At 52.1% G+C, this 11757-nt stretch overlaps 6 protein-coding genes across 6 annotated transcripts; 3 read left to right on the forward strand and 3 right to left on the reverse strand.

Moving 5' to 3' along the window:
* Nucleotides 1-191: 191 nt before the first annotated feature.
* On the reverse strand, nt 192-656 carry J4E83_002255 (uncharacterized protein; the record flags this gene model as incomplete). The annotated part of the gene is made up of 2 exons (XM_049329205.1): nt 192-596; nt 645-656. The coding sequence occupies 2 exons, from the start codon at nt 654-656 to the stop codon at nt 192-194; spliced, it is 417 nt and encodes a 138-aa protein (XP_049192177.1).
* A 331-nt stretch (nt 657-987) lies between these two features.
* On the forward strand, nt 988-2179 carry J4E83_002256 (uncharacterized protein; the record flags this gene model as incomplete). The annotated part of the gene is made up of 3 exons (XM_049329206.1): nt 988-1011; nt 1102-1527; nt 1580-2179. The coding sequence occupies 3 exons, from the start codon at nt 988-990 to the stop codon at nt 2177-2179; spliced, it is 1050 nt and encodes a 349-aa protein (XP_049192178.1).
* Nucleotides 2180-2731: 552 nt separating this feature from the next.
* Nucleotides 2732-4242, reverse strand: J4E83_002257 (uncharacterized protein; the record flags this gene model as incomplete). Its single annotated transcript, XM_049329207.1, has 3 exons — nt 2732-2874; nt 2923-3219; nt 3276-4242. The coding sequence occupies 3 exons, from the start codon at nt 4240-4242 to the stop codon at nt 2732-2734; spliced, it is 1407 nt and encodes a 468-aa protein (XP_049192179.1).
* Nucleotides 4243-5074: 832 nt separating this feature from the next.
* On the forward strand, nt 5075-6781 carry J4E83_002258 (uncharacterized protein; the record flags this gene model as incomplete). Its single annotated transcript, XM_049329208.1, has 2 exons — nt 5075-5184; nt 5233-6781. The coding sequence occupies 2 exons, from the start codon at nt 5075-5077 to the stop codon at nt 6779-6781; spliced, it is 1659 nt and encodes a 552-aa protein (XP_049192180.1).
* A 2114-nt stretch (nt 6782-8895) lies between these two features.
* Nucleotides 8896-10502, forward strand: J4E83_002259 (uncharacterized protein; the record flags this gene model as incomplete). The annotated part of the gene is made up of 4 exons (XM_049329209.1): nt 8896-8912; nt 9224-9431; nt 9488-10005; nt 10058-10502. 4 exons carry the CDS (start codon nt 8896-8898, stop codon nt 10500-10502), a joined length of 1188 nt encoding a protein of 395 aa, XP_049192181.1.
* A 623-nt stretch (nt 10503-11125) lies between these two features.
* J4E83_002260 (uncharacterized protein) lies at nt 11126-11757 on the reverse strand (the record flags this gene model as incomplete). Its single annotated transcript, XM_049329210.1, has 2 exons — nt 11126-11434; nt 11527-11757. 2 exons carry the CDS (start codon nt 11755-11757, stop codon nt 11126-11128), a joined length of 540 nt encoding a protein of 179 aa, XP_049192182.1.

Genomic DNA, 11757 nt, shown 5'->3' on the forward strand with positions numbered 1-11757 from the left:
GTCTCTAGGCTCGGTGAAGGTGAAGATGGGTCGTGAGAACGCAGTGTCGCGCAGCAAACAAAGTGAACCATAAAAAGACAAGCGCCCTTGCCGTATCGGGACAGAGCGAGTTAGGGCATGTTAGGGTGTCCATGGCATGTTATCCTTATTTACATTCTTCACAGTATAATACAGGGTCGTAACTTCGTTCCTCAAGACCATCGAATCTTCATCTTCCACTGATCCAGCTTGGCCTCCCACCATGTCTTCTGAGGCGCCCGCTCGATCTCCTCCATCAGTCTGGTATAGTGCTCCGGCGCAGATGTTGGCTTCAGTACACCCGGTGATAGCGCATACTTTGTGCTATATCGGTTCTCTAGTAACGAGAATAGTGCGTTCACTTGGGCTTGCTCGAGCTTGGGATTCGCAGGCGGCGAAGATGCGGCCGGTGTTGTAGGTGCGGGCGCTTGGGGCTTTGCGCCCTCTTCGGGGGTAGGTGTTATGGGTTGGACGCCGAATGGTTTGCCATGATGCTCGATTGCGCGTGTGAAGGGTAAATTTGGGCGCAGAGCGTCTTTTGGCCAGAGAGCGAGGAGACGGGTGTATTGCTTTGTTATCTGGACCATGTCAGCTGACTATTTTGCAATGCACTGCTGTGTACTCACAGTATTCGCCATGGTTGTGTGTGAATTGAGAAAAAGTGAAGTTCTTCACCTTGTCGGGTCTCAAAGTCGATGATGCTTCGGTAACCAGGGTCCAGGCGCTATTGGATCGTGGCGCAGCAGCCGTGTCGCATGGCCCAAAAGCGAGCAACTTGCATTTGAAACGCCTCCTCCACTGCACCTGCCGCCTGACACGCTCCACCCACCTGCACCTCCCTCCTACAACCGCCGTCTCTCTCGTCCACGCTCGCTGCCTTACCTATTCCTACGACTCCCGCCTTGACGACACCCGATAGCAGATATCCCATCGCCCCCTTCACGTCACGCATCCGGTTATCCGCGCAACATGCCTAGCCAGGGCTACGAGAGGGTGCGTTGCCCCGGTCCATCCCGACCACCATGCGACTGCGCGAAACCCCTATATTGCTTTCGCAACGACAGCACTAATGCGTTAATCCAGGTAGCCGCCCAAGACGAAGAAGACTCTCCCCAGACGCTGCAACCCGGCCAGCAGTGGCCCCCGGCCTCGCCACCACCCTCCTTCCACTCGCGCGCATCATCACCAAACGGCACATCACGGCATCTCCTATCCGAGGATCCGATAACGAACGAAGAAGACCGCACACTCGCCGATACCTTCGACTCGGATTCGGATGACGACGACGATAACGATGGGCGCGACGATCGGCAGCGGCTGATGCGGGGAAATCCGAGGACAGAAGAGGAAGCGGCGCCACCGGGCATCCAAAGGAGAGTGACTGAACTGCCAGTATTCAACACACAAGCGCCCACTCCAGGACGGGTGTACGGTGGAGGAAACGGTGGTGTGTGGGCAAATCTCAGCGCAAAGCCTACCAGAGGGGAAGATGCCGAGGAGAAGCCTCCAGTACGTATCAGACTATCGATAAGTCGCGTGAATCACCGCTAACATGCATCAGACATACGAACAGGCTGCCGCAGACGCGACACCACCCTACTGGGAAACCACCATCCTCGCTCCCGGCACTTTTGGCGACGAAGTCTTTGTCGAAGGCCTCCCCGTCGGCTCCCTCTTCAGCTTCCTCTGGAACGCCATGATCTCCATGTCCTTCCAACTCGTCGGATTCCTCCTCACCTACCTCCTCCACACGACCCACGCCGCAAAGAACGGATCCCGCGCTGGTCTCGGTATCACGCTCGTGCAGTTCGGTTTCGGATTCCGCTCCGCCGTACTCTCCCCGAACAACGGTAGCAACGATAACCCCGGACAAGGATTCGACGGTGGCGTTCCAAACGACCCGAATGCGCACGACTTTGACCCGGACAAGGTCGGCAGTGGAAACACAGGGGGCAGTGATATGACACCCGCAGCGAGTGCCATTACAGGCAGTGACTGGATAGCGTACGGTCTGATGATTGTTGGCTGGTTCATCTTGATCAAAAGTGTATCGGACTTCATCCGTGCGAGGCGGCATGAGCAACTCGTTCTCCAGTCTCCCGACCGGGGGCTGGGTGTGGCGGTTGTCGCCGAGGGTGAAAGCCCGGAGCGCAGTGTATAATTTCTTCAACGAGCCTCAGACTGGCATCTTCTTTTCTCTCCTTTCATAGCGTATTACTTGGTTGCATCTAGGGACGGCGTTTACTATTGGCTAAAGACAGATCGAAAGACACGCGCTTCGCTGTTGTAGCAGCACATTACCGCACGATTTTCCTTATACACCTATCTATTACTTTATTATCCAAATCCCCTTCCGGAGTTTCTTCCACACGAAGTCCGTCACCACTCAGCTACTTCCCCTGTCCTGATGCAGTTCATTCTCTAGCGTCATCAAATGCTCAGCTGAAATCACACATGGCGGTGGTAGAGATATGTTGAATTAGTCTATCGGCTATTGTACATGCACAACATGTGCTGGGTATCTTTGGGGTAAAAATCTCAAAACAGCTCTTGACAAAGCGCTCATGTCTCGTAGATGAAATCAAATCATGTGCCTGATGACACGTTAGCAAGCATCTCTTGAGATGAATCGCAGACATGACTTACCACAAGGAACCGCCGCGCATGAATCTTTGGCACAGATTTAGCATGCGACCCGTGAAAGTTGCGATCGTTACATTACAACGCACTTTTCAGTCGCATACACTTCTCCGTACTGGTCCACACCTGCCATCATCTCGTTGTACCGCTGCTTGTTCTTGACTTCCTCTGGAAACCATTTCTTAAGGAAGGCGGCTTGTTCGGTATCGAGATTGTCTATCATGTGGTTAGTGTTTGACTTTCATACACCATATGAAAACTTACCTGAGTTTGCATCGAAGACTGTCTTCTCGCGGCAGAACGGACAGTTGTATTGCTTATTGTTTTGCATCACAATTAAGCACCGAATGCAGAAGGTATGGTTGCAGCTAAGCTTGACGGGCCGCCATTGGATCTCCATGCACATAGGGCAAGAATAGTCGTCTATCTGCGGGACGTGAGATAGAATCTGTGTATTAACCTCTGCGCAGACGGCTTTGGCGAGGTGTTCCGAGAACTCTGGGTATTCTACCTGGCGCGGGAATGTGGACTTTACACCTAGAGCTGTGCGTTTGTCGAATTCTAGTAACAAGTTAGTTCACCATTCGCATGTTTGTTGGAGAAATAGAGGGACCTACTCTTAAGGATCTTGATCATGGCATTATGGTTGATCTCACCGAATCGCAGGCCCTGGAGGATCTCCCGGTTGATGTGCATGAAGGTGTTCAGTGCTTGTAGATTCTCCTTCTTCTTCAGTTGTTCCACCAAGCCAGCCTTGGCAATCTTATTTGAGAATCCTGCCAGTCTCGCCATGGCCTTTTCCGAGTCGTGCGATTTGTGGTCCATCTCTGTTGTTCCAAAGAAGATGCCTTCTTCCACGTATATCTGAAAGATTTGACGCCAAGCAGTGAGCATTTTCCTGTTGGCTCTCCGGTCTGGATCCGTCAATTTTGCAACTTGCTTCCCTAATGCTTCGATTTGGACATTCATTCGCTTCTGCTCCCGCTCCTGCAATTTCTCCAGTCCTGTAACTTCACTGGTAAGCCTGGTGAAGAACTCCGTATCCGAGGTGATGGGAACCTCGACTGTACGGTACCCTGGTCGGTTGCGAGAAGCATTGGTCGGGGTGGTAGTTATAGAATTGGATGGATCTATGGAGTCGATGGATTGGAGTGACGATTTTGAGTCGTCCAAGACGCGCATGTCAGACATGCCCGTCTCAACAGCCAGCATCTGAAGCTTGCGTCTGGTGTCATCATCGAGCTGGGCACTCAGTACCTCTCCGCTCGACTCGTTGACGTAGAAGAGGAGCTTTGGATGGAATGCCTTGCGCGAGGGCGATGCATTATCCTTGGCATTGTCGGGGTTGAGAATGTACTCGAAAGGTCGTTCCTGATCATCGTCTTCTTTGGTAGAAGCATTGTAGTCTTCGACATGTTTGAGTAGTTTGGACAAGGTGGCAGGGTCAAGGCCCACTTGCCGCAGCTCGTCGGTAAGCCTCTTGATGCATTTCTTGAGCTGCGAGTATGAGATAGCCGAGTCGACCCACTCTGGCGGGAAGCCCTCATCCCGGAGAGTCTGCTTAAAGAGATGGCCGAACTTCATGTTTGGGCAGGGTTGACGAGGTACCGTGGTAGGGCTGGCCGATCAGAAGGCGCAGAGGAGGCACGTGGGGAGCTGAGTGGTTGCGACCCTTAGCGGGGTACCTTCCACGCTTGTTCGGCCACAGTTCCGGGTCGGGCTAACGAAGCGTTCCAGCGATCACCGCCCTGGAATATGCAGATGCGGCTGTGTAGTAGAGAAGGATTATTGGGAACGAAGTGTCAAAGAGTCCCAGATGTGTGGTGGTGGGGAAGAAATGGTGTTGGGTGAGAGAATTACGACTTGTCAACAAGGGCGATTTGCGCCGCGGGTCATGCGCCTGTGTGCCTGGAAAGGATGCCGCTAAATGGAGACCCCAGAATTCGATGGAGATTCGTCTTAGGCCATCACGAAGACATGGGGATGCGCCTCTCTTATGAAGCAAATCAAAGCATGGCGTGTGCCGGCTTTCGGCGCTGTCTAGACTGCGGTGGCTCCAATAGCGCTCTTCTTCAATCACTGTCTGCTCAAACTTTTCGCCTTCGCAGTCCGCGACCAATCAACGCCAAGCGCACAGTCATAGGCGATTTGCTTGCAGTGACGCAACATGGCTCTTCGCGACTCACCCAACTAACACGATGTGAAAGCCGGGGTAGTCTCGGTGTACAGCAGGCTGTCAGCACGCGCACCGAGAAGCTGTGAAAGCTGCACTACAAACTTATATGCTGTCACTCTCCCATACACGCCCACACAACTGAACTGCAGCATCCAGCCACTGCCACTGCAGGTAGTCCGAGACCCGAAAATCTCGAATTCGTCCGAACCGTACACCTAGCTGCATCGAGCCAAAGCTACTATGGGTGCATCACAGTCCACCGGTGGCGGCGACGCGCCCAGTAATGCCGGCGAGGTCAAGACAAGTTACTACGAACTACTGGGTGTGGAGCGCAATGCCACTCAAGATGAGTACGTGACAAAAAAAAACATAAGACATTCAATACTAACATCTACAAGACTCAAGAAGGCATACCGCAAGAAAGCGCTTGAGCTGCACCCCGACCGAAACTACGGCGATGTCGAACGTACCACTGCCCTCTTCGCCGAAGTCCGATCCGCATATGAAGTTCTCTCAGATGACCAGGAGCGCGCATGGTACGATGCACACGAGAGGGATATACTGCGGGGTACCACTGGCGAGGAGACCGGCGACCATTACCAGGGTGACATGAAGGTTACGACAGCCGACGACATAACGCAGATGATGGGCAAGTTCAGGGGAAATGTGGACTTCTCAGACTCGCCCAACGGCTTCTTTGGCTTCGTACGAGAGACGTTTGAGCAACTTGCGCGCGAAGAGGAGTATGCCGCAGACTATGACGACCTCGATGTACCGGATTACCCTAGCTTTGGTCACAAGGACGATGAGTACGAAGGTGTTGTGCGCGACTTTTATTCCGCATGGAACGGCTTCGCGACGGTGAAAAGTTTTGCATGGCTGGACGAATACAATCCCTCTCTTCAACCTGATCGCCGCTATCGAAGGGCAGCTGAGAAGGAGAACCAAAAGATCCGCGACGAAGGCAGAAGGGCGTTTAATGATGCGGTCAGAACGCTGGTTGCGTTCGTACGCAAGCGAGACCCACGGTATACTCCGAATACACAGACGGCAGAGGACAAGGCCAAAGCACAGCGGGATGCTAGGAAAGCGCAGGCTGCACGAGCAAGAGCTGCGCAGATCGCCAAGATGGAGCAGGAGGAGCAGGCGGTGCCAAGTTGGGCTACCGCACGTCCGGCGGATGAACTTGAAGAGGAAAGCGAAGGTGAAGTCGAGGAGGACGTCTACGAATGCGTTGCGTGTAACAAGACATTCAAGAGCGAGCGGCAATACGATGCCCATGAGAAGAGCAAGAAGCATCAGAAAGCAATCCAGGCTCTCAAGAAAAAGATGCAAAAGGACAACGCCCATCTGGATTTGGACGAAGATGCCCTCAAAAGCGATGAGATTCTACCGGTAGAGGATGAGCTTGCGATGGAACCCGAAGTTTCTGGTGGTGGAGACTCCGATGCATCCGTGAAAAACCTCGCGACAAAGACGAATGAGCTTGACATAGACGACCACACTACAGACGAGGAAGAAGGCCATGTGGACCGAATGGCACCTAGTAATACAATTTCTGCATCGCCCGTCGACTCAGAAACAAGCTCAGACGTTGACGACGAATATGGTTCGCGCTCCGAAATAGAAGCACGACTTGCTGGCGCCAGCACAGAACCCTCCACAGCACCCACCGAAGATCTCGACTTTAAACCTGAAGATCCCACAGAACCAGAAGTCACCGCCCCACCGGAACCCAAGCTCGGCAAGGCTGCGTTGAAGCGCATGAAGAAGGCTGCAAAACAGGCTGAGAGCGAAGAGCCCGATATCAAAAACAAGTGTAATGGCTGCAGCGCTGGTTTCTCGTCCAAGACTCAACTGCATCAGCACTTGAAGAAGCATCCCGAACATGCGGCGCTGAAATCTGTCGCGCAACCGGGTGGTGGGAAGAAGAACAAGAAGCGGTAGTAAAAATGATGGCACGAATTACGATTTGTATGAGAGACATGATATTCATGTATGGTTTGCTTTGGCATAGCGCAGGTGTTTGCTGGAGGCTAGATGATTTGTTAGACTTGCATTGAGCGGTTGTCGCTCGCATTTTCAAGGCGTCTTTGGATATGCTGTCGCAGAAGTCACGTTCAGAACAGAAGCTGTCGCTGATATACATTCACCACTTGCCATCAGTAAAATATTCCATATCCTCTCATATCTAGGTTCATGTTCCTGGAGGTTTAATTACTACAAACCACCTCAGGATGAGACCCGGAAACCTGCTGGATTTCACTCGAGCATTCTCTTTGTTTGACGCGCAATCATACCCAAACAAACATAGACACACGACCCACAGTAACGGCTACATGTGTTTCAAAGTTCTTGATTTCCACGACCGATTCTCACGGGAATTGCCAACAACCATCCGCACGCTGCCCGTCATGTCGCAGGATCAGGAGCTTGTACGATATCAGCGTCTACTCACACTCAACGATATCGGCGGGAAAGCCAATGAGTTGGGTATCGAGGCTACACAAGAAGTGCTGAAAAATGTGCCGTTGGTGTGGTGGGACGTCAAACAGCACATGGACAACGAGAGTGTCGGCTTACGACAGTATGCTGTTCTTTGGTCTTCAGGAGTGAAATGCGCAAAGAGACAAAAGAACAACAGTTGAGAGTAGCGAGCACTGTGACCTCTTCGCCCGACGACGTGTTGGTACAAACAGTTGTTTTCGTTGCTTGAAAATGCCCCAAATGATGCATATGTTGAGAATACCGTGAGGAGAGTCTGTATGAGCGCGTCCGAGCGCTCGATAAGCTTTGGCAAGCCATGGGTGCGTTCGCGAAGTGGAAGTTCTTCCGTGGAGTTAGTGCATATGCGTTTCCACACCCCACTACGCCCCTGCAAGTGCTATCGCTATACACATTATATCTCGGGTAGTCGCCTGACGGAACTCTCGCATTGCCACTTGTGTAGTCATGTTCGCGTTGCTTTTGATTCAAGGCTACCAGAAGGCGTGCAAGGCAAGACTAGCGTCTCCAACGGTTGAGGAGTTCCTTTTTCTGGCGTGTGGGTTCTCGAACATCAGATAATCATGCCTCAAGGTTCTGATGGCATTGCCGTGTGCCGGGTCGAGCATGCGAGCGAATGCGTGAGAGCAGATAAATGATCAACCACCGGGATTAGGCCATTCCATTTCACAGTCAGGCATTCTGTCAATGTCCTGTGCCGCACTCAGCCGTTGTTCCACCAGCCCGTGTCGTATCGGCAAATGAACGATTGTGTTCCTATGTCGGCGAGTATGCAATGTTTCAGGAGCAAGAGTGACGATTGTTGATAGGTGGCAGGGTCTGGGTTTCTCCTTGACATGGCTCCGAACACCAAAAAGGTCACTGATAGTAAGATAGAGGGGCATTCGGGTCTCTATGCGGCGCAGGGTCGAACGGGTTGGGGCGCATTGATCCTCGTCGGATGTTGCGGATCCCACCTTCCTGATTGTGATGCTCGCCTTGCGACGTCCCATCACCTCCATGTACAGTTAGCTGAGGGTATAGAGCTGCAGATGCCAGGGGATAAGTCCACCTGGAGTGTTAAGCTCCCGCGCTAAGCAGCGTGGGCCCTCGAACAAGAGTTCTCCCATTGCATGGCGTTGCTTGACGTCAATGCATCGGGGACTGCTCCAAGACGTTTCCTTCGCGCACTTTTGGTTCTATGGTACTGGGTTGGACTCCAATATGGCGGTTCGCGGCCGGCGTGATTGTTGATGCCCGTTAGCGTTTGCGGTCAGAGTCGCTTGCGTGCGCGTGCTCTCGCCAGCTAGCCAAAGACACGACTAGCCGAGGCTGATGCGTCTTAGCGCCAGGGTCTGACGGAAGCTTCTACCCCTGAACGATCCAGGCGAACAACTCCTATCCACTCTTTCCTGACACCTTCAGATCCTTTTGATCGTATTCCAGGCCATGCACTTATCGTGTCCGGCTCTAGCGGCTCTCTGATAGGGCCTTGATCGAACTGTCAGCTCGTACTTGCCCAGTCTGTCATGGTGTGGGGATAGCCCAGGGGTTCGCATGGACACCCTCCGCTACTAATGGTTAGCTGTGCTCAGTCGACGCTTGTCAGAATGGACGCTCGTATCAAATGGGGCACTATCTGAAGGCGGCTTTTCTCTCGAGTCTTGTCCATTTCTTGGGATTCTTGTCTCTCTCCAACTTCGCCTCTCGACCTCACAACTTACCCTCAGTCATTCGTTAATACAGTCGCGCGTTGTTCACTCGTTATGCAATCATGATGCCAAAGGCGTACCGTCTATCTTTTTCGCACCTCGTCTTTTACATCTCGACCTTTGTGATCGCAACCCAGTTATGGTCCATATGGGGGCAATCGAAACACAACTATATTCCTTTTTCACACCATAGGAATCTTCAGCGAGACTGGGACTTCAACGCCGACCTGCATGCCAATGTGCACACACTCAGCCATGACCAATGCGATTCCGCCTTTCCAAAGCTGTATCACAGCTTAGATCAGTCGGTTAGCCTAAGGCAAGGCAGAAAGGTGCATATTCAGGATATCGAAATCGATCAGGGAAGATGCATGCTACGGGTTATGGTATACGAGGGCGAGGTACGTCTATACGCGTCTGGTCAATTTCCGGGCTACAACTAACCTGCCACTCCTAGCTGTTTGTCGTCGATGCCGGAAAGCCAGAGGAATGCTACGTCACGAACGGAAACGAGAGAGAACGCATTCTAGGAACCCTAGCACAAATCGACCGCGCCGTCTCCACCACCTCAACATCCGACCCCTCGATCCCAAACGTCGAATTCTCCCTCTCGCTCGACGATCTGCCGCGGCGATCCAGGAAACAGGGAACATTCTTTGGGTACACCCGGAAGGAGGGTCCGGAGTACAAGGACATTTGGATGATGCCAAACTACGCGTACTGGGCGTGGAACTATACCCATGCTCCAAGCTGGAACAGCATCAGGAAAGAAATTGAGCAGAAGGAGACCGAATTGCCATGGGCGAAGAAGGACCCTAGGATCGTATGGCGGGGCAAGGTCAAGATGGCTAAGCTGAGGAAGGAGCTGGTCCGAGTCAGCGAAGGCAAGGAATGGAGCGACATCAAGCCTGTGGTCATCAACAACGCCAGCGACCCGCATACCAAGGACGTTATGAATCTGAGGCAATTCTGCGGGTAAGAGACAAAGCTGCGACATGGGTATGAAACCGTACTGACCGTCTTCTAGATACAAGTTCACCGTCCAAACCGAAGGTACCTCGTACTCCGGCCGCCTTAAGTACCTCCAGCTTTGCCGCTCAGCCCTCGTTACACACCCTCTCGAATGGCAAGAGTTCCACACTCACCTAATGAGGCTTGCTGGTCCCGACGTGAACTACATTGAAGCGTCCGAGAACTTTGGAAACCTCGAATCGGCTATGGAGTACTACCGTGCGCATGACAACGAAGCTGAGGAGATTGCAAAGAACAGTTACGAGACCTTCACCAGAAGGTATCTGACACCAGCGGCAGTGACTTGCTACTGGAGACGGCTGTTTTGGTCATGGGCGAGTGTACAGGGATATGAGCCACAGTTGTACGTACCTGACAAGGACGGCAATCTGGTCATGCGAGGTACACCATGGACTGCCTTTGCGGCCAATTGGCCCAAGGATCCTGCAGCTATTCCGTGAGCGGGAATAAGAAGTGTTAGGATAGGCGTTGCATGAGCATTTGGAGTACTTGGTTTTATGCTTACGATACCCGCGTTCAAGCGTTCCAATAGACACGCATTATTATCTACGTTTACAGTAGTCACTTGAGGCGGAGCTTTGTCCTTTTCAGTCGTGTTTTAGATGGCTTCGACCGCCTTTGTCCTGCATCATAGGATTCAAGCGAGTAATATAGGTCCATTAACCCGCACTCACATGCACATTTACCCTTGTACTAAACGTTGACGCTTGACGCCCAGCTGCGACTATAACGAGGATTTGTCTTGACTGCAAATCCTACTTCACGGGCTAGACTGAACCTGAATGATCTCTGGTGCACACCTGGGCAGCTGATCGGACAGCATGTTTGACCTATACCCTGATCTTTACCACTATATCTTGCAGTTTGGCGCACGCTCGTTTGCGGCTCAGGCTAGTGTGCCTAATTATGCATAAACACACGCACGCTGTAAGTTGATAAGATCCTAGAGCAGAGATTTTGATTGAGCGGGTAAGTATATAGAGAGAGGTGAGGTCGTTCTACATGAGGGTAATAGTACAAAGGGCCAAAAGACAGTCGACAGCGCTGAGCTTTGCAAAATACATTAAGGAACGTCCGCAAACCACTTGTGCGCCAAAGCCTCAGAAGCTGTGATGCGTCGTTTCGGGTCCATACTCATCATCTTCATCAAAAGATCCTTCAGATCTTCGTCGAGATCGCTCCACAGGCAGAGTGGACGTCGCGGATAGTCTTCGCTGAAATTCGCCATCACGAAGTTCAGGTAGCCAATCCAGGGGCTATCTTCCAAGTAGGTGATCAACCCTTCCATATCTTCTAGGTCGCTGAAATATGAGACCTGACGTCGAACGACGATGGCCTCGATTGGATTGTCTTCTGTAGCCTTTTTTTGGATCTACAGCGAGAACTGCTTCCTTTGTCACGGCGTATATGCACTGCGAAATTGAGTTACGCATTGAAGCACGATGCAAGTGGTAGGCCACTTACAACCAGACCGAAGGAGAACATGTCTGTCGGCTTTTGTATCGCTGCCGCTGCGTGCGCCTCTGGACTGCGCCACATCCAGTTTCCCCACTGCCTGCCACTGATGTAATGGTTATCCGGGAGGCGAACCATATCTTCCATGTCAGCAATCTGCACTTCTTTGACTTCTAGCTCCCCTCCTTGATCGTTCCAATCCAGCAATATATTGTTTGGCTTTATGTCGGTGTGCACCAT

The sequence above is a fragment of the Alternaria metachromatica genome, assembly GCF_023757995.1.
Source record: "Alternaria metachromatica strain BMP 0045 chromosome Unknown scaffold_3, whole genome shotgun sequence".
In the NCBI taxonomy this organism is placed as follows: domain Eukaryota; kingdom Fungi; phylum Ascomycota; class Dothideomycetes; order Pleosporales; family Pleosporaceae; genus Alternaria; species Alternaria metachromatica.